At 30.4% G+C, this 21,532-nt stretch overlaps 1 protein-coding gene across 2 annotated transcripts; it reads left to right on the top strand.

Moving 5' to 3' along the window:
* The first annotated feature begins 16,413 nt into the window (after positions 1–16,413).
* On the top strand, positions 16,414–20,260 carry LOC122578271 (probable receptor-like protein kinase At5g18500). Of its 2 annotated transcripts, XM_043750192.1 has the most exons (8): positions 16,414–16,528; positions 17,282–17,928; positions 18,026–18,130; positions 18,225–18,347; positions 18,445–18,615; positions 18,913–19,042; positions 19,127–19,339; positions 19,806–20,260. In XM_043750192.1, the coding sequence occupies exons 2-8, from the start codon at positions 17,303–17,305 to the stop codon at positions 19,890–19,892; spliced, it is 1,455 nt and encodes a 484-aa protein (XP_043606127.1). In that variant the 5' UTR covers positions 16,414–16,528; positions 17,282–17,302; the 3' UTR covers positions 19,893–20,260. The 2 variants fall into 2 exon arrangements, with proteins under 2 accessions (XP_043606127.1, XP_043606126.1); XM_043750191.1 differs by lacking the exon at positions 16,414–16,528 and having other exon boundaries at positions 17,092–17,928.
* The last annotated feature ends 1,272 nt before the right edge of the window (positions 20,261–21,532 follow it).

Here is a 21,532-nt window from a genome sequence, read left to right as displayed (position 1 = left end):
TTAATTAATCTACCTCTAAATATAAGTTGAATACTATTGCTTTAAATACAAGAACTATATATTTTATTATATCAATATTAATTTCACCTTCATTTTTCAACTATTTTTTTTATACATTCTAAAAATAAAATTATTATATAATAAACTGTTAACTTTTATTGATCAAAATTATACTTTTTTAGGATTAAAAATACGGTCTTATAAAGAGCTTATATAACCTATGTGTTGTTTACATAATTTTGATATGAAAAATCTTATGCGGTACATTTATTTAGATGACGAATATAATTTTTTTGCTTAACTTTTTTATTTTTTTTATAAATATTTACAGTGATATTTTGTTAATGTCATGAAGATTATTAAATACTAAATAAAACTTTGTACTTATCTCTTTGTAATATTTCAATTTATGTAATCTCATTATATCTAATATGCATCTATAGTTAATTTATTTAATCTCTTTCTATTTAATATGGATAATTCATGACTAATGTGACTTAAGTCTTTGAGTGAGTATTTTTTGCTTATTTGTTATACTTTATTCTTTTTAATATTTTGTGATGATTTTTTAAAATTAACCGTTTCGGTTTATGCTTTATGTATTGAAATATAACTTATGTTGATTTTTTTATAAAATATATTTAATATACTTAATATTTTGATTTCATTTGTTATTACATGATTAAGATATTATTAGAAAAACAAGTTCATTGATTAATATTAAAATATATTTATGTAACTATCTTTAATAAATAAGCTTACATTTGAATATATTGTTATTATAATATTATAGTCTTATAATTTTAAATTTAGAAGATGTATTATTTTTATTTTAACAGCTTTTACGATAACTATTTCTCATGCAACGCATGAATTCAATCTACTTGATAAATAATTGACTTTAAGAACTAAGACAGTAGACGTGTATATTGAATTATTGAAACGAAAAATGTATTACAAAGTTGTGGTTTGGGCCAACTTGCACTTTTTATTCTAAACTTACGTGGACACTGAATTATTGGACAACTATTATTATGAGTGCATGCCCATCTACGTTTTTAGTTAGGCCCATATTTCTGCTTACCAGCCCACTATCACTACCTTTGTAACAATTTAGCCACCAAGGCACCAACAAAGGTCAAAGATAATAGCCTGAAGCCCTGAACTAAATGAAATTTTGTTACATAATTGATAATTACAGCTAACTAAACAGATATGAATTGGAGCAGCTATGATATCAAAATCATATTAAATTAATGATTAAAGAATGCAACCAACTATCAAAATTAAAATATTAATGATGAACTTTTCGGAATATAATTAAATATGAGTAATAGAGAATTAATCGACCATGACATTTTGCCTTCTAAGTTGCAATTGCATTATGCTAAAAGATGATATGACATGAAGATGAGATACCAACAACCTTTATACACATTTCGTTTTTATGTACTCTTTGATTTGATACTATACATCATAATAGCCTTTCAAATTTCGGCAAGAAAAGTTGTGCACGATTGCTTCTATTTTGTTTACACTAAACAATTCATTGTGTAGGCCATAATATCATATTTTTCTAATACATAATAAGAAGACAGTAACAAAAAAGTAGATTGTTAAAATAAATGATTCAAGATGATTAATATTTGTATATACAAACATTGACCCTACAAGGGATATATGTATTATAATATTTGTATTTGTATTATTATACATATATAGATGTAAATTAAGGTATGATTATATGGCTTATTTGGAATGGACGGCTATGTAAACAAATTGTAGAGAGATTAAAAATGATTATGGGGCCGATTAAGATATGGGGGTTTAAACAAACATATTATTTGGTTTAGTCTTTATTCCCAACACCTAATCCAGTTTTTATTGCTTATTCAAAGAAACTATCATCATCATTTTGGTACATCTACCATAGGGTGCATGCATGACCATTTATTTGTTACTCCGTATATTAATACTAATTAACTACAATACATACCTTATCAAAGTAATGTATGTAGATAGATTCGAAGGACAATCTTTAATTGGTATGCATGGGTCACCCCGAGTTTTGGGCTTTAAAATTTGTTGGCCATTAAAAAAAACAAACTTAATATGTTTACCTAATATACCTATAATACCCTTAAATCTTAACCAATCATTTTATTCTCTCTCCTTAAATTTCAACCACTTATTTCTTTCTCATCCATAAATCATTTTATTCCTCTAATTTATTCAAAATCTTTTATCTCAAAATCTGTATATCGATAAATTATAAAAATTTTATGGGTGTTCTTAAAATTTCATGTTCTTTCATTAGAGATGTAATTCGATATACTTTCGACTAAATTTTAAATCCGAGGGCGGAACCCGTACGGCTAAGGCATTTGGCTATCATGCTTTATGACTTGACCTATCACCCCATAATCTCACCGTCACAACGCGCGGACATTATTGCTCGTCATAAATCATAATAATACAGCTGTTCAAAATATTTTAGCAATTACTTTTTTGTGTAAAGACCCCAAGCTTACAAGATATAATAATCAGATGAAGTAACAAACCAACAAATTGCAGCCTGAATCGAGCTTTCAACGATCTCTACGTTTCGTTTTAAATTTAATGCATATCGCTACGATTAGGTTGATGTAATTGTCGGGTGTGATATATATCTTAGAGTACAAAGATTGGACTAGGAATCTGAATACGATATCGATATATAAAAATTGGAAACCAATAGAACTTACAACATTTTATTCACGAAAACGACAATTATAATGAATAACGAATTTATAGTCTTAACAAAATATTAATAAAAGTTAAGATAGGTTTGAGGGCATTACAACTCAATCGGTTCCCTAACTAACTCTCTTAAGTGGCCTTCATTGATAATTGATGGTTAACACTTATTATAATTAAACACTTGATGTTCTCTTTATTAACTTTGTTTTATTCATGACTAGTCTAACAGATAGTATTAGTTTGCATAATTTAGTGAGAAAATAAAAATGGGGCCAATAGATATGATTTGGGAACAATCAGAGATGCCATATGCAGTAAAGTTAGGAACATTATTCATTTTTTAATTACATAATAATGTTACAAAGTTTTATTTATAGTTTTAGAATAGATTAAATTACACAAATGTGACTTCAGGTGGCTTTCCTCCTTATAGTTAGTAGTTACCACCCTTATGCTTTCTAGAACTATAAAATGATACCTTCAATATACCAAATTCTGAAATGGACTAGGAATACTAAAATCAATTTGTTTTAATTATATTATACTACAACAATTGTCACCAAACTCTATAACACGTACTTAGAAAATGTATTGTATTCCAAGATGAAATTTAAAGAAAAAGCATTCTGAAATTTAAAGAAAAAGCATTCTTTTTTTACTGGTTGTTAGCACATAGCTTATCATCATATGGATTCTATTAGTTATCAAAGAACAAGACCCTTTACAATTTTTTTTTTAAGGTGTGTATCATTTGCTCGCAATAAGGGATCTAGCTTACGTTGTCTTAACCAGGTCCGTGCTAGATAACCCCCTCACCCTCACTACCTAGTAGGAGGAGAATTTCCCAATTAAACCGCCAGAAGGTTTGGGATAAAACTCTGTCATGCAGAATTCAAACATGTTTCACTAAAAGACTTTATTGTAAAATTCTTTCAAATGTATTTCTCATGTCTCGAACTCGAGACCTCCAGTATGTAAAGCTGATGCTCAATCACTTAGCTATAATAAAAGTACGACCCTTTATATTATCTAACAAACCAATTAGCTTTTTTTGTTAATTGTATGTACACATATATTGGTTGGGTGTTAAATGGTGTATTGACTATATAATCCTTTGTTTCACTATTTGACCAATAAATCGTTGATTCGTTAGCCGAAAGTATGTGCTTTAAAAATGGATAATATCCTGGACATATATACTCAATCTATTGTAAATTTATAATAATTTATGGTATTTATGCCAATTAATGATGGCCAACTCAATTGGTCTAATATTCTTAATTTTATCCAAGGTCTTAAGTTCAATCATAAAAAATACATGTTTGTAACAGTTTATGGTCAACATCTCATTTTATAAGATACATGTAAGGTTTCATCATTATACGCTGAATTTTCCCCGATTTTATATCACGACTGAATTTTATAAAAATTTCGTAATACTTCCAAAGTAAATGAAATGAATGATTCATCGAATTTTTCTTATTTATTTACTGTAATCTAACTACTACTAAACTATCCTAATATAACTAGATTACTTCATACTAAGAAGTTAAATTTTGACATATTGAATTTTGGCATGTAAAATATAAGCTTTGATATTTCAAGTGACATATCGAATTTTGGCATGTAAATATCTTAAGCATTTGGTATTTTGGATTATGAAGTGTGACACTCACAACCACCTACATAAATTTTCGAACTACATTAGACGAATTAACCAGCCAAATAAACCATGTACAGAACTACATACATTTCAGAGAGTATAGTAAAATCGGCAAACATTTTTTTTTCTTTTTATCTCCATATTCTAGTATATAGTTTAGTGTAAAATTTCATTTAACTTATATACTAACTCTTGATTTGGTTCATTAGCTATGATAACTTTGATGATCATGAATCCAATCGATACGAATTCTGGCTTAACTCGTGAAAGAGATGTACAAACTATTTGCGACACTTCATCTTTGAAGTATTTGATGATTGTAAAACTTGATCACGATCTACAAAGTATTTGACCAGTGTGCCGCATCGCAACGCGAGCCATCAAAATAAAACGAGGAGAAACAAGCTAGCAAGTCTTACCCATCTACATTTAATTAGTAGAGAAGTGATATATCTACAACAACTTTTAGTCATTCACAACAATGCATGCTTTATATAGTTGTACACTGTACAGTATAACTTGTGAATTTGTTGTGAATGCCAAAAAATTGTTGTAGATATATCACTAGAAGGGTACCCGTACATTACAGCAGTAACAATTTCAAAATGTGTGAGATGTTGTGACAAAGATAATTTTAATCCAAATATTTCTGAAAAACAATGGCACTTTTATAACCTGATGATCGGTCGGGTGACTGGTCAATACGTGTCGTTTTTAAAATAGTATCAATTAGGTCCGAGTCTAAATTGGTCAATTTACAAATTAGTTTAATTATATATATTTTTTTAGAGTGAATTTCATATTTCTCTACATTAAACCATACAAATATCAAATATACTCATCTCATATTAAAAATATCAAATTTACCTAATTTAAATATTAAAATATCAAATATCCCAAATAACTAATTTAATAACATTTATACATAGAAAAATCAATGATAAATATTTTAAAATTATATAATGACTACAATACTCCTCTAGAAACAACGATAATGAATCTGCACCTTTTTTTTTTACATATATCAAAGAATTCTAAAATGTGTAATTATTGAAATGCCAAATGTATTTAACAAAAAGACTTCTTGATAAGTTGGTACATGTGATTAAAAAAACACTTCTTGTTTTTGTTAGCCTGATCATGAATCTACATCGTTGCATCCAAACTTTTATAAACTAAATATGCATTATAAAATACTAAATTAACTATCTTGTACGTTATTAGCAGATTATATTTGCGACAAAACACAATAAGTCACTGACCACGTAAAGGGTAATTTCGAACTTATCAATCATCTAAACAACAGGAAAAAAAATGCTAAAAAAGAGAAATAATTAAAAAATAAATAAATAAAAGAGAATATTACCATAACAATTTTGATTTGTGAGTATTGGTAATTTTGATTTGTGAATATTGGTAATCTGATCACATATGATATAAGAATAAAAATAAGCAGAAACTGTAACGTTTTTAAAAGGACATTGTACTTATCATATGACTAAAAATAATAATTATTAATTTTTTTTATGTATAAATGTTACTCGTATTAATTAAATTAGTGATTTGGGGATATTTGATATTTTAATATTTAGGTTAGATAAATTTGATATTTTTAATGTGATATGGGTATATTTGATATTTGTATGGTTTAATAAGGAGAAATATGAAATTCACTCTTTTTTTAATGTGGGATATGTAGGTATTACTCAATTAGTTGATTAGTGTATGGAGGGAAGAAAATTGGATATGAGGATAGGTATGGTATTTCAATGTGTTTTTGTTGTAGGTTGTACAATAATTAAAATATATTTTTGATTTTTTAAAGACTGAAAAATTTAATGAAGAAAAAGATCATTTGCTTTATAAGGGTTTAAGGATAAGGATTAAGGATATCGACTATAAAATGTTTAAGCCGCAACATTAGAGAGCAAAGAAACCGTGGATCAATTTAAGCAAGCAAAAAGCAGCGCAACCACACCTGTATTTTTTCCCGAACACGAAATGTTAAACTTTGGTGGTTTAACTCTACACTAAATCTAACTTACTTCCTTTTTTATTTATCAGTTTCAAGAATATCCCCATCCATAGGTTTGAGATCTACATCTATAAATTGAAACATCCGAACGATTCACGGTTTTTAGAATCAATAGGTCATCAAATCGTTCATTTGAAAAAATCGAAATCTTTTTTATTGATGATCATGAGACTTGCCAAAAATCCAAATTCTTAATCAATGGAGGAACGATATTCCCATTTTTGTTCAATAAGATACCAAAATAGATGATTGTTTTATTCCATACTAGAAATAATCGCAGGAAATTCTTTGATAACATGGATTCTTATTTCTCAATGATATTCCACGAACAATACAATTGCCTAAATCCCGCGAAATCATTTCATAGAAGTTCAAGCAAAAATCAAATGTGTTGGCAGCTATAGAATATATGTACAGTAAATTCCGAAAACTTTTATCACTAATAATATCATCACACAAAAAATTTAGCACGAAAACATTTGTATCATCCGCTGTCTACTCTTTCCGTCGCCGCCGTCATCCATCGGCTACTCGCTACTGTCAATCATGGAAAAAGCAGCCTCAAGATCTGCAATTTTAATATATTGGTATATATATATTGAACGTTGTTGAATTTGGTCATGTTTGTAATTGGTTTTTGGCTAGTTTCTTTCTAGCCATTTCTATTTAATAATATTAATGTCATTAAAAATAAAATAATATATAATATTTTAAACAACAGAATATAAATAGCAAAACCTGACAATTAAATTTTACATCACCCATTCTGGTGCACATAGCCCTTATGGTATGGGAAGTGATATTTGTACCACTTATTTTGATAGTTTTACCATTACTGTGCATTGTTAGTTTGTATAGTCAGCTATAAAAATTATATATTGTGGTATATTAATCAAAATTCGTGGTACGAATATCAGCTCCCTGTGTTATCGTTAGTAGGCTAAGAATGACCAAAAAAATTGTACTACATTGTTAGTTAGTTATCGTTATATTAACAATGGATTATACTGTTTCATAAGTTTGCATCACAACATTTCTTTTACTAGGTTTATTATTTTTTTTTAAAGTGAATTTCGCTTAAAATTTTGTGTCGCGATTTGATAATAAGAGGTGTAGCATAAGTTGTTTTGACAGGGTTCGCGCTAGAGAAATCTCTCAAAGTATAAATGCTTATTTCAAATACTTAATTGGGAAAACCATACACAAACCAATCCAAAAACACGATGATTAAAACCTGGAACCTATAAGCCAGCAGGAAAACTACCTACTGTATTATTCAAAGGTGGCTGAATGAAGATTCAAACCTGAAACCTATAAATTATCAAAAGAACATCAAACAACTACAACAACTCATTATTGATTCCAATACGTTGTATCCAGTAGCGGAGCCAAGGGGGGATAACCGGTGCTTAGCCACCCCCAACAAATCATGTTTTCCATTAGAAGATTAGTGTCATGCCTGTTTGTTGATAATGTTTTTGCAATCAAGCCTCCCCCAAAGTTGATCGATTTCCGGATAATGCGAAAAATATGAATGAGAAATCATACCTTTTGTCGGAAGTTACTGGTTACCCAGCTGCAAATCAGTCGATCCAACATATATACGCTTTTAAAATGGTGGTGGGTTTGAGTTTAAATGGTTATGAATTATGATGGTGTTTGTAGGTCGTAGGTGGATGCAAGAATATAAGAAAGAAGAAAATGAATATGATTTATTATTTTTCTATCATTAGATATTTTCATATTTTATTACCTGAATGGGCCAAAAAAGTCAAAGCATAGAAATAATAATATATGAGTAATTCATTTTGAGATGCGTCTTTAGTTTTTATATGACCCCCACCAAGACCAAGAAGAAGTTAATGGTTTACCATCAAGTTAAAATTACTTTATCAATGGTAACTATGTAGTAAACTTTCTCATTAAAAATGTATAACAAATACTTTTTTCAAACTTATCAGTGATGTTTTTATTAGTCTGATTGTATAGCATATCAAATTATCAATATTTTGGTGTTAAGTAGAAAAACGAACGTGTATATTTCGGCTTTATTAAAAATATTTGAATAACATATTTGTCGCTACTGGTCGAGTCCCCGCCAATCAAGATTTCTGACTCCGCCTCTGATTGTATCTACTTGAAAGGATGCCAGGCCAAAGCCAACGTTTAAATGTTGTTCGCGTTGGGTTGGTGGACGTTTTGGTTAATAAAAATGGTTTGAATTGTGATGATTTTATATTTGAGTTAGCTAAGTAGCATTAGAAAAGGTATTCAACTTTCATCTAAAACTTATCTTATGTCCTAAATGTATAGTCATGTTAAAATTGGGGTTCAATTCATCACACTTGCTGATTTGCATACTATCAGTTATTCAGTTAAATAATACAGTAGCATATAGTGTAAAAGAAAAAGTACTACTCGTATTTATTTAAGTTAATTTGGTTAATAGATGGGACGTACTGTCGGTTCATTATATTATTTTTATTTTTGTTATTGTTATAATAATAACATTGATAAGACACGTGTGTATATATGACTTTTGAAATATTCAAATAGAAGCCAAAAATTTATTTCTTTAATGTCTCGAGTGACTTCGACTCCATACGAACCTTTTTATCACCCTTGCACGACTTTTCTTTCTCTCTCTCTCTTTCAAATATCAAATCCAACAACTTTACAGCTTTATGGCTTCCTTTGCGGAAATACATGGATATATGATTCAAGTTTTTATGGTGCGTATTTATATTGTAATAAAATTTTCTAAATGATAGTGTAGATTTTTTATGATATGTAAACAAGAAAAAAAAGAAAAGTAAATGTGTAACTCAATATGTCAGCTTTAAAGGTTTTATACTTAGAATACTTGTGATAAATCAAAACACTATATGGAAATTAATTTATTAATTAGAAGGCATATTGGAGTTCAAAGTCTTGATCTTACAACTCATTATATGTTGTTGTATGAGACTTGACAACAATGCATTCCATGCGTGTGTGATGATTTTGGTAATTGCTTAATAGTTTATTTATTTATTTATTTATTTATATATACAAATTAAAATTACAAATATACAATTAAATGTTGACACATACCCCTCAATCTAACATCGGATGCATCATCATCCCTTGTTTTGCACGACTTCTATAGGCACTTAAGTTTATTAACTCAAAAAGGTTCCTCCCGTAAAGCTTAAATATATACCTTTGTAAAATTGACCTATCAAAAGCATTTCTTTTGACTTTAGCATCTATTCGTAGTATTTTCTACCCAAAAAATAGATGATTTTTATTATTAAAGGGTACTCAACAATTATAATGATGATAGTCTTGAAGATATGCAACATAAAAACAGAGCTCATAAATCTAAATAATCTCAACATATGTTTTTTTAATAATAGTGTTATGCGAATTACCTCCTCTCATGTTAGCCATAGAAGTGATAATTGGGAACAAATAAAGAAATGAATGTTATCGGTTAAATAGTGTTTCATGTTATAATTATAAATATATATGCTTTAGGAAACTAGCTAGAAATTATACTTTTAATCAAACGCCCTCAAATATATGTTTTCTTTGAACATTCTCAAATATATGTTTGGCTCTAGTCATTCAGCCATTATATGTCGGTATTTATGTCCTTCAAGGGGTGGTAGTGATGTTCTGCGTGATTGGCTAACATTTACAAATTGATTTGTATTTTTTGATGTAGACGTACGCACACATTTAATTTATGATTATATCTTTGAAATGACTTACTTGATTACCACGACTTCTTAACAATTGCTTTTAATTTCATCTACTCATAAATGGTCCATGCATGGTACAAATTAAACATATATGTATATAAGTATATCACATTTTTATGAATTCGGTATTCCAAATTCATGTATGTCAATCAATTGATTGAAAGTAACCAACAAGTAAATGCAATGGAAATTTATGTATTAAAATGTCAATATGATTAATTAAATTTTGTTTAAATATGCCCTATTTAGGAGGTTATGATTTTTCTTGACTTTTTGCTAAAAACTTAATTTTACTGTTATAATAATAACAAGTCATATAGGTGATATGACAAAACATAATATTGACATGCATATCTCTTGACCGGTCATATTAGTTTAATAGTTTTAAAAAATAAGAGTAAAAGTTAAGATTTTCGATCACATAAAATCATATTATTACTTAAGTAAACATAAATATTTATATTTAATAATTATCTAAGTGGACGTTTAAATAAATACTAAAGGGTATCCGCTATGCACCGTGATAGATTATTTATGTAGTAGTGTACATAAAATTTGTAAATTAACTTGATTCAGTACATGCTCAAAAGACGATGGTGATGGCGGGCCTTGGTGGCTAGCTACCGGCTTCACTGACCGTCAAATATAAAATGTTTCAATATAAGCCTAAAGTCTAGTTAATACCAAGATGTATTGAAAGATTTCCATACATAATTAATTAATTAATTAACTTCTTTATTAAAACAAAAGTACGTGAATAGTGAAATACAAAATTTAATAGTATACAGTTCAACCTATAAAGCACATAATAAAATAAAGGGTGATACTATAGATACACCCTGAAACACATGTTTTATGTAAAACGTCGTCAACTGTTCAAAAAAACACATCTGATATGCCCCATTTTAGGTACCGTTTTACATATAACGCTACGTATTAGGTTAAACGGTACCTAAAACGGGGGAATGACTTACGTGTGTGTCAGACCACGTGTAATTCTCCTTATAGCTTTTACTATCTACACACCGACTAGACACGGCGTTTTATATAAAATGGAGCGATAAACTCGGCATTATATATATATATATATATAAAACGGGGCAATTCATATGTGTTTTCTGGGAACAATTGATGTGTGTAGATAGCCGCTTCCAAAAAAAAGATTAAAAGTTTAAGGTATACGTGCAAGGTTTCACCATTATACGGTGAGGTTTCCCCGATGTCGTATACCGACTGAATGTTCGGAAAAAAAAAGTTTAAGGTCCTGCTAAACGAAGCTCTATGTGATTTTGTTAAGATACATTATTTACTTGTACACTTACAATAAAATTTAAGGGGTGGACTTTTAATACGAAAATGTACTACCTTTTTATACACGTTAAGTAAAACCCTAAGGCCTAAATTAAGAAATGTGAATAGTGAATAACAAAATTAATAGCATATAGTACAACTATTAAAGCACATAGTAAAATAAAAGATTAAAAGTTTAGGGTCCTGTTAAACGAAGCTCTAAGGGTTTTTGTTAAGGTCTATTAATTAGTTGTACACTTTCCATAACATTCAGGATGAACATTTAATATGAAAATGTATAACTTTTTTATGAATGTTAAGTTAAGCCCTTAGGGCTTCATTTAGTATTTTCTAAAAATTTATTATACAAAGTAAAAATCAATGATAAGAATTAAAAAAATTGTGTAATACGTGTATCAACAAATAAATAAAGTGAACATATCATTAGATATATTTTTTTTCATCATATATATATATATATATATTTATATACTTCTTTTTAAAAATAGAAAAAAATTTACTGAATGATATGAGATATTCAATGACTTTAATTGAGTATATGTTCAATTTTATGTCTATATTAAGGGTGGGAATTCCCTCAAGTTATCATCAACTTGAGGGGTCGAGTTAAGATGATCTCAACCCTTGAATTAAAATCAAAAGTCCAGATTTGATAATCATTTTTGAATCTTAATCTTTGATTTTAATTCAACGGTCAAGATCCTCCAAACTTTACACCTCAAGTTGGGATAACTTGAGGGGATCTCTACCCCTATATTAATAGGAGATGGAATGAACGACGCTATGTGATGTAGCATTGCCCCGCTCACTTAGCATCCCGTGCCACTATTAGGATTTTGTTATGTTGCTACCTATTTTAGTTTGTTTTTATTATTGGTTTTTCACAACAATTTTTCTTTGTTTTCATTTTCTTTAATTTTTTGTTTCTGAATGATGTTGTAAAATCATCCTTCAATCAACATATATTTGAAATGTCTAAGTTTTTAGAAAACATCATAACAAAAAATAATGTAATACTTCTCTTAAATAAGTATATATTCAATATATCATATCTTTTGAGCAAAAGTACCTATGAGAAAGTAGTTTTCAATTAAGCAGCTTTCGATCTAACGCATACACAGTAACATAACGAAACAATATTAACACGAGAGTTGAGGTCACACAACGCTGGCCTAAAACTTCTCTAGTTATATTTAAGTTGATAAAAGGACGAGATTTCAAAATTTGAAAATTAAAAAAACGATACATGTACGGTAACTCAGCTTCTCAATTTTATATGATAGTTTAGATTTTATTAAATTAAATGAAATTGCACGCTATCAAACGTGAATGACATCAAGTTGCACCTTGGTTTTGCCTGTAATTTTAGTGTAATTCTAGTGCTCAAAACTTTCCAGCAAATATATAGTAGGAGTAAATCAGCAATTATTTTGTGTGACACTTCTTGTATTTTTAAATTTTTAATTAACTTTTGTAGCTTTCTTCTATTTCAACCAGTTTACTTGTGTATGTTGAGTGATATATTGTTCTTTCCTCTTCGATTTATGTAGCAGTAGCACTAAGGTTATATATCTCATTTTCTATTAAGTAACAAATTTATATGTTCTTAACCACTATTAGAAAAGAGTGTCAATGATTAATTTATTGTCAAAAAGTTAAACGGGGTACTTGATTATGTAAATTAAGACCCAACATATGTTCAATTAGACTTTTTGTAATTGAAAAGATCACACTTTTAAATACACGTGAATACTTTGATTATGGGAAATGATATCCCCATTACACAAATTAGTCATTCACAATATACGTATATATTATACTGCACAGTATACAGCTGTATAAAGCATTGATTGTTGTGAATGACTAATTTTTGTTGTGGGGATATCACTTTCCATTGATTATAAATGCTTCAGAATAAAAGAATATCCGTGCAAGTAGAATAACAAATGCAAGAATTAACTATGGCGTACATTTCAAACAAGGAGAAGGGTACAATACCTTCAAGATTCAAGATTTTATTCGGAAGAAATCTTTAAAAAAAAGGTAGCTTTTAAGATCGTTTCCAGTTAGTCAAGATTTAACTAGGTGAAAACCAACATTGGTTTAGTAAAAACAGTTAAAAATTAAATTTTATATAAAAATCCAATGGATACTTAACCAATTCATTACTTTCTTCTAGTACGTCTTCCTCATTATTGAGGTCTTATATGCTCCTAAAAGATAGTTGATACTTTTGGCTGGAGAGGGATAGCCGGATAGCTTGCTTTTTAGAAATGGAATAGCAGCTTAAACTCGCAAGTTGTGGAAATTGTTTGTGATACCTTTCGTTTGAAGCTATGTTCATTCGGATTTAAGACGTCAGTTCAAGCAATTAGTGCAATGGAGATGTGGAAGATCGTTAGAAGTATTGACAAAGAAGAAGACATGTTAAATTCGACAAAGGGGATACAATTAAACACATTGCTAAGGGATACAATAGAACACACATCAAAGATGTGAATGTGACCTACGCAAATGGATACAATATAAACATTGCAATACTTAAGAAATTAAGCTCCTAAATCCTATAATTTCATGTAACGTCCGTCAACATCGAAATCATGTGGGTTGTACCCTAGTGGACTGTGGACGCCTCATTTCGTCGACTGTTTTGTACGGTCCGATCCCCCCTTGCCACATCTCGGCGTGATTAAGTGCGTCTCACTACGAGAAATGAGCATCATAAACACTGCCAATTATATTGTCCATTTTGGTGATCTTGTTTTGCAAATAGTCCACCTAAAGTATTTTGAGGTTGGTGATTTTTTTCGCCCTGGTGTCGTAAGCACCCCTCATTTTAACCCACACCGCCCTTTTTTTTTAGCTATAGTGTTTAAGTTTGGCACCATATTTTCACCGCACCTGTCACGATATTGTTCTATGAAAGCGGGCGGGCTGTTAGAAGTTCAGCCCGCTTTATTTGTGTCGTAAGGGAGGACGATGCCAACACTCTAACAAACATGGTTGCATGTAGGTATATATAGAGATGTTATATTCATAGTGATTACCAATAATTAATGGGAGGTGATATTTGTATCTTCAAGTAATCTACTATAATTGTTCACTAATGACTTGTATAGTCAGCTATATAACTTGTACAATATGGTACATCAACTATAAATTATCACCACTCATAATTAATAGTAGGATATAATCGAAACATTTAAAAGGTTAGGGTTTATATAGCTATTAGACATCTAAACCTGGGTGTAAAATTTCTCACATTTTGTTTTTTTAATTTATAAAAACATGAGAGGACAAACATATATATATATATATATATATATATTAAAAAATTGGTATATGAGAGTACTTCAACTAAGCTTGGGTGTATAACAACTAGATGCTATGTTTTCTCAACATTAGTTATCATTTTAAACAAATAATCTTACACTGTTTCTTACGTTCTTTAGATAATGTGGTTGCCTTTCTTCATGCCTTTAGTGGCAACACATTCCTATTTTGGTTGTTGGTTCGAAACAGGATTACTTGATTCCAAATCCATTCCCCCTTTTAAAAAAGAAAAAGAAACAAGGCTATTTCAGTCAATTTACAATAACCGCTTGATTGACTCGGTTGGTACAAAACAGGATTGCTTAATTCCAATTCTGTTGTCATGCCACCTTCAAACGGAGACAAAGGATATAACTGTAATTTAAATGCTTGGTAAAGGGTATCATGGTCTCTTCGCTATAAACTGGTAATGGCTTCCAGTCTGTTTCCTTGACTAATGCACCCCACTATATTTACTCACTTCAATAAAAATTCATTTTTTTATGATCAATAAATATTATTGTTTGTACAAAAAAATTTCAAATTTTCACAAAACTCAAGATCATTTAAACTAGCCTCTCAAAACTCAGTACATTGAATACTTTCCCATAGGCCATATCATTGTTTTTTAAAAGATATATTCTTTCAATCCTATTTTTACTAACTTATATATCTACCAAGTATAATATACTTTTATTTTTGATTCCAAATAGATCAACAATAGCTTACTTATACAATTCTATTCTTTCAAAACAAATTGCATTAAAGAAAATAGTTTCCCATACCAACAACTTGTTTTTCTAAAATATCTTGTTACATGTCTTATTAAATCAATAAATTTGTATATGTTATTTTCAAGAAAGTATAAAGCTATAGTATTTGATATGATAAATTGATAACTATATTTCCGTTTTTGTAAAAGTTTATCTATCGAGTTTGGACTATACTATTTGAAGGAATGTGAATGTGATTAAGATGTCTAGTCTGTTCATTTGACCTCACAACCTTCCAAAACTTAATTACTTTACAATTTGTACTCGTATTAATTACTACAGTAACTTTTTCTTTAAATTCACTAATTACTTGTCTAATGAACCATAATTATTTCTTCAACTTTTCCCACTTAAAGCTATTGCTTTTTTGACTAAACAATCTACAAAATTATATTTTCAACAGAATATATAAATACCCATATCAGTTTCATCATTTTTTTTTCATAGCCTCATTTTTCATAAAAACTTAAAATAAAAACTCCAAAACATTTATTTAAAATCCATTTTAGAGAATATATTACAAGAATTTGTATATGTATACATATTTGTTTCCTTCTAGATATATATCACCTACTCCTGATGAGTCCATGCCTTCTTATTATCATCTTCCCCCACCACTCTCACATTCACAGAATTCCATGTGAGTTGTTGTTCTGCAACAATTCCCTTCAACTTCAATAAATAAAAATCCCTCCTTTTTTACATTTCAAGATTCCATCTTTATCTTTCAATTTTACAAGATCTGCTTATGATTTTTATATATTGGGACACCCTTTTGGCTTAAATAACTTACCCACATTTTGGTTTTTTGATTCTTGTTATTCTTCTTCATATGGCTTCATTGAGGATCTAGTGTTTAAACTCTTGTTCTTTGTGTTTGGAGATTAAGCAAAAAGCAAGTGTTTTTTTATTTTATTTTTTGTTAATCTCCAAATATCTTTACATTCAGGTAATATATACAATTAATGTTCATTATTTTACATACCCTTTAAGTTATTTGATGTTATTATGCATTAAAGTTTGTATCTTTATGTTGTTAAAAAAGTTTATATGTATATGTGTGTATATGTATACTTATATATGTGTGTGTGTATCTTTGGAGATCTTTAACAGATTGAAGTTCAAACTGATATTAATCTCTAAAAACTGGTATGCATTGTTTATGATTGTGCCTTTTTTATTTTTGTTTACTCATTTTGACTTAAAAAGCCTTGCAATAATTAGTTATAGATTGTAATTTTATTTTCAATATGTTCTGATTTTCCTCAATTATGCATCTTTTTCATTTCTGCAAATTTTGGCCAAAAAAATGTAACTTGGGTAATTTTTATGTATGTGAGTTTTTTGGTTGCAAGTTTTCAAGGTGACTTTTTTTTTCAGGATACGAGTATGATGTAGTTATACAGTAGTTATATAAATTTGTTAATGTATAACTTGAATAATTTGTATGATATGTATATTTGGTTTGTGCTTTTGAATTAAAGCAGTTCAGACCTTGATATATTGTGTCCCTTTTATTTATGTTACTTATACTCCCTAGAAGTTGGAATTGGAAGCTTATTGTTAGACAAGAATTCTGTTTTGGAATAGCCGAATAGGAGATCAAAATGTTTGTCAAATGAGGCCTAATAAATTTGTTTTGACCAAGTTAGAAATACGGAGTATTATTTATGCCCTTACATTTGTCTCAAATAATATGCAGGGTATTTACAAATACTCACCAATGGGTCTCAAAAAAGAAATGACTGAAGAAATTCCGGCTTTAAATCTTCAAGTATGGCACCTTATAGCAATATTTGTAGCATTAGCCATAGTTGTTGTCTTGTTTATGCTTTGGTGTTATACATTTACTAAAAAGAAATCGAAGAAAGCAACTGATAGACTTCCAGTTACACAAAAACCGACTGTTGTGTCAGCAGAGATCAAAGACATAAGAGTTGATCAAAATTCTGCTAGTCCATTTATGGGTCAAGATACTAGTAATAACACGTTATGGGACAAATTCAGTGACAAAGATAAAGATTCAGATAAACTGTTAACACGTCCAAGTGTTGACAAGAGTAAATATGGAGATAATAGTAGTCAATCAGGATCTTTTAATCATCTAGACAAAGAAGATACAGGGCCTGATTCTGGCTCACATCCCATCACTCAAAGTTCCCCTTTATCGGGTTTACCTGAGTTTTCACACCTTGGTTGGGGTCATTGGTTTACACTACGGGATCTCGAGACAGCAACAAATCGCTTTTCAAAAGATAATGTTGTTGGTGAAGGTGGATATGGGGTCGTGTATCGTGGTTATCTTGTGAATGGCTCACCTGTGGCTGTTAAGAAGATTCTCAACAATGTGTAAGTTATTTGTCTCGAATTGTTGCTTGTTGATTATTTGAAAGTTTTGAACCTTTGGTTTTAAATCTTTTTTTTTTGTTTGATATCTGGATTGTAGAGGACAAGCTGAGAAAGAATTTCGAGTTGAAGTTGAAGCAATTGGTCATGTTCGGCACAAAAACTTAGTTAGGCTTCTTGGTTATTGTATTGAAGGAACCCACAGGTAAATTCTCTCTCTCTCTCTCTTTTTTTTAATGTTTTATGGTTTACTTGAATCTGTATAAAGTATTGAGCTTGAATTTTTGTTTGTTCTGAAGGTTGTTGGTATATGAGTATGTGAACAATGGTAACTTAGAGCAATGGCTTCATGGAGGTATGCGCCAACATGGATATCTTACATGGGAGGCTCGCATGAAAGTTATTCTTGGTACTGCAAAGGCGTAAGTTTCTACTCTTGCAGGAGTTTTTCTTAAATAAATAAACTTATAGCAGTGATTGTTGTGGCTTATTTGTGACATCCCATTAAAAACTTCACAGGCTTTCGTATCTGCATGAGGCCATTGAGCCAAAGGTGGTTCACCGAGATATCAAGTCCAGCAATATTTTACTAGACGATGAGTTTAATGCTAAATTGTCTGACTTTGGACTCGCCAAGTTATTGGGTGCGGGGAAAAGTCATATCACAACCAGAGTAATGGGCACATTTGGGTAAGTTAATAAAATGAAAAGCATGTTAACTGTTTTATTATATCAGTGAAAACATTTAATTTACATTATTTTATTAAGTTTTACTGTTTTAGCACTTAGCTGCTCTTATAGTAAGGGCTAAACTGTTGAATTTAATTTAATACCCAATGTCTAGTTACACTGCTAAAACAATCTACAAAAGTTTAACCGATGAGTTTGAATTCTCTACTTTTTTAACTATAGACGATTTGCATTATCTTGAGTACTTTTTGTGGCTAGATAATTTTAACTTACACATCAAGGTTTTATCTTGTATAGATATGTAGCTCCAGAGTATGCAAATAGTGGGCTTTTGAATGAAAAGAGTGATGTTTATAGTTTTGGAGTTCTGCTCTTAGAAGCAATCACGGGAAGAGATCCGGTAGATTATGGTCGTCCAGCAGACGAGGTATATATACATTGTTTATTAATACAGTAATATTTTATGAAGAAATTTCTAGTGGAGTTACATGTTCTCCGCTGGGTTTTACAGGTGAACCTGGTTGATTGGCTCAAAATGATGGTTGGAAGCAGACGGTCAGAAGAGGTTGTTGACCCTAATATCGGTACCAGACCATCTAGAACCGCACTTAAACGGGCTCTTTTGACTGCTTTAAGATGCGTTGACCCCGATTCTGAGAAACGACTTACGATGGGTGAAGTTGTGCGCATGCTCGAGTCTGAAGAGTATCCATTAACACGCGAGGTTTGTTTTTAGAAACTTTGAACTTGAGCCAGTTTTTCAAAAGTAACCAAATAGAATAGGGGGAAATGTTCTAAACTGGAGGTGGCAAGATGGCCAGTTTGGCTTACGAGTCAAAAAATGTAAACTTTCCATTGCAAGTCGAATCTGGACGGTCTGTTCAGAAATGCTTTGGAAATGATTTTTTTCATTTTTTAAAACTTCATCAATGGATAGTTGATACATTACAATTAAATATATTATACTTTATAATTATAAATCTAAAGATTTGTAATAAAACAGTATACGAGTTGAAGAGTTTAATCCATTTGACTCATTTCTCTTTCAGTCTTTCAAAAAGACCCCAACCAGAATCGACTCATTCAGATTTAAATGGGTTGAATGGCAACCTTAATGTTATTAAGTTCTTGAACTTGAAACTTGTGGTTGTTTTTGTCATCCTTGTTACTGAAATATGGTTTGACCACAGGGTCGAAGACGCCGTAGGAGTCAAGCTAATCCCACAGAACCCGAGTCACAGACTGAGAATTCTGATGCAGAAAAGGGTACCAGATAAAATTCGAAGGTATTGACCGACCCAACTACCACAGTACAAAAACGAAATGCAGAAATCATTTTTTTTGCATCCATTCAAAGACATGATGCAGGGCAAAGCTAATACAAAACAGACCTCTTTTTTTTCTTATTATTATTTACATGTAGATGAAGTTGGATAGATATGATTGATTTGTGCATGAAGAAAGTCACCTTTAAAGATTACTGGTGTGTACAGTTTCTTTGTATGGGTGTGATCAATACTAGATTGGCATGACCATAGTTTTTTGTAGTAGCTCTATCAAAGATTTCGGATATGTATTTTCGTTCTCTTAAGAAAGATTAATGGATTCCTCTATATATATGATATTCGGCTAGTGTTCGTTAGAATTTTTGCTTGTTCTTTTGTATTCTTTTTCGCCTTTTCTAGTACTCATCCAGGATTAAATACACGTTCACAAAGTACTCGGACCAAGTGCGTTTTTTTCTTGGACCAGATGTATTTTAGAAATGTCAGGATTTTTCTTATGACATTCACACTATGCAAACGAAGTTCATGATTTACGTGTGCCTCTGAGATCCGCTCTCTTGTAGTGCCTTTGCAGCAATCTGGCTTTCAAAGTCAAAACTTTAGAAACAGCAGTAAAAGGTAAGTAAACAATGGCTTTGATTAAGGCTTGATATGAAGCAATGTTGCAATAACTTCCAAGATTTGCTGACTTTTTGACTGCTGACCTTTTACCTTTAATCTTGTATATTTGATTACAACTGGATTGTTAACATTGCATGGTTAAGGTGTCATGATCATATTTTTATGTTAGGTATGACCTCAAGTTATCATATTCAATTGAAAGTTGACATTTGATCTTTGAAAGTAAACTATACCAAAGATTGATGATAACTAAACTCATTAACATTCATATGATAAGATTAAATTTTGGACAATGAGTGTAGAGAGTCACAACTATCTTAATAAGTACCCTCCACCCAACTATGAAATTAGACTATTCAGTTTATGTTTATCTAATCCTGCCAAACTAATACAAAAAAAAAAGGATGTTACTCTTGTTATGTCACTATTAACAAATAAATAAAAGTTAACCTATCCTAGAATTTAAGGTTTTGACTGATCAAACATACCAACTTAAATAAAGAAAGTGCATTTTGTTATCATTTTGACTGCATCAACTATATGTATTAATTGATAGCTCAACAAACCTACAACCTCCACCAGGTTGCATCTTTGATCTTTCCTTTTAAACAAGTTTTGTTTAGTCAAAAGCCGGTGTGTTTAGAGCCCTAGGTATGGTGCTGGGTCTCGTCCAATGTTGGTCGACAACCATATCGAGTAGTTTGGGGTCAAGACCGCATCGTTGGCTCTTGAAACACCTTCCAGTGTTGTGTTCTTATATATAGGATAGAGATCTTGGAAGAAGGTGTCTTAAGGAGAGAAGGGAGAGAAGGTCCTATGAACCAATCAGAACGCGACATGTGTCAAAATGAAAAAAAATGCGCGGTGGCATTTTGGTAAATAAATCAAACTTTTTTGAAGTGATCAGCTTGGGTTCCGATCAGCTTGGGTCTGGGTCAGCTTGAGTTCTGATCAGCTTGGTTGGTCAGCTTGGTCAGCCTGGGTTCTGATCAGCTTGGTTGGTCAGCATA

Source organism: Erigeron canadensis, chromosome 8 (genome assembly GCF_010389155.1).
Source record: "Erigeron canadensis isolate Cc75 chromosome 8, C_canadensis_v1, whole genome shotgun sequence".
NCBI classification, from domain to species: domain Eukaryota; kingdom Viridiplantae; phylum Streptophyta; class Magnoliopsida; order Asterales; family Asteraceae; genus Erigeron; species Erigeron canadensis.
Note: the sequence above shows the minus strand (reverse complement) of the source record. Positions and strands in the feature narration are given on the sequence as shown.

Excerpts from the sequence above, each read along its gene's own strand:
- LOC122578271 (XM_043750191.1), top strand. The coding sequence starts at position 17,198 with ATGAGGCCTAATAAATTTGTTTTGACCAAGTTAGAAATACGGAGTATT. Across the intron at positions 18,348-18,444 it reads ATTCTTGGTACTGCAAAGGC|GCTTTCGTATCTGCATGAGG; the intron begins GTAAGTTTCTAC and ends AAAACTTCACAG. Across the intron at positions 19,340-19,805 it reads AGTATCCATTAACACGCGAG|GGTCGAAGACGCCGTAGGAG; the intron begins GTTTGTTTTTAG and ends GTTTGACCACAG.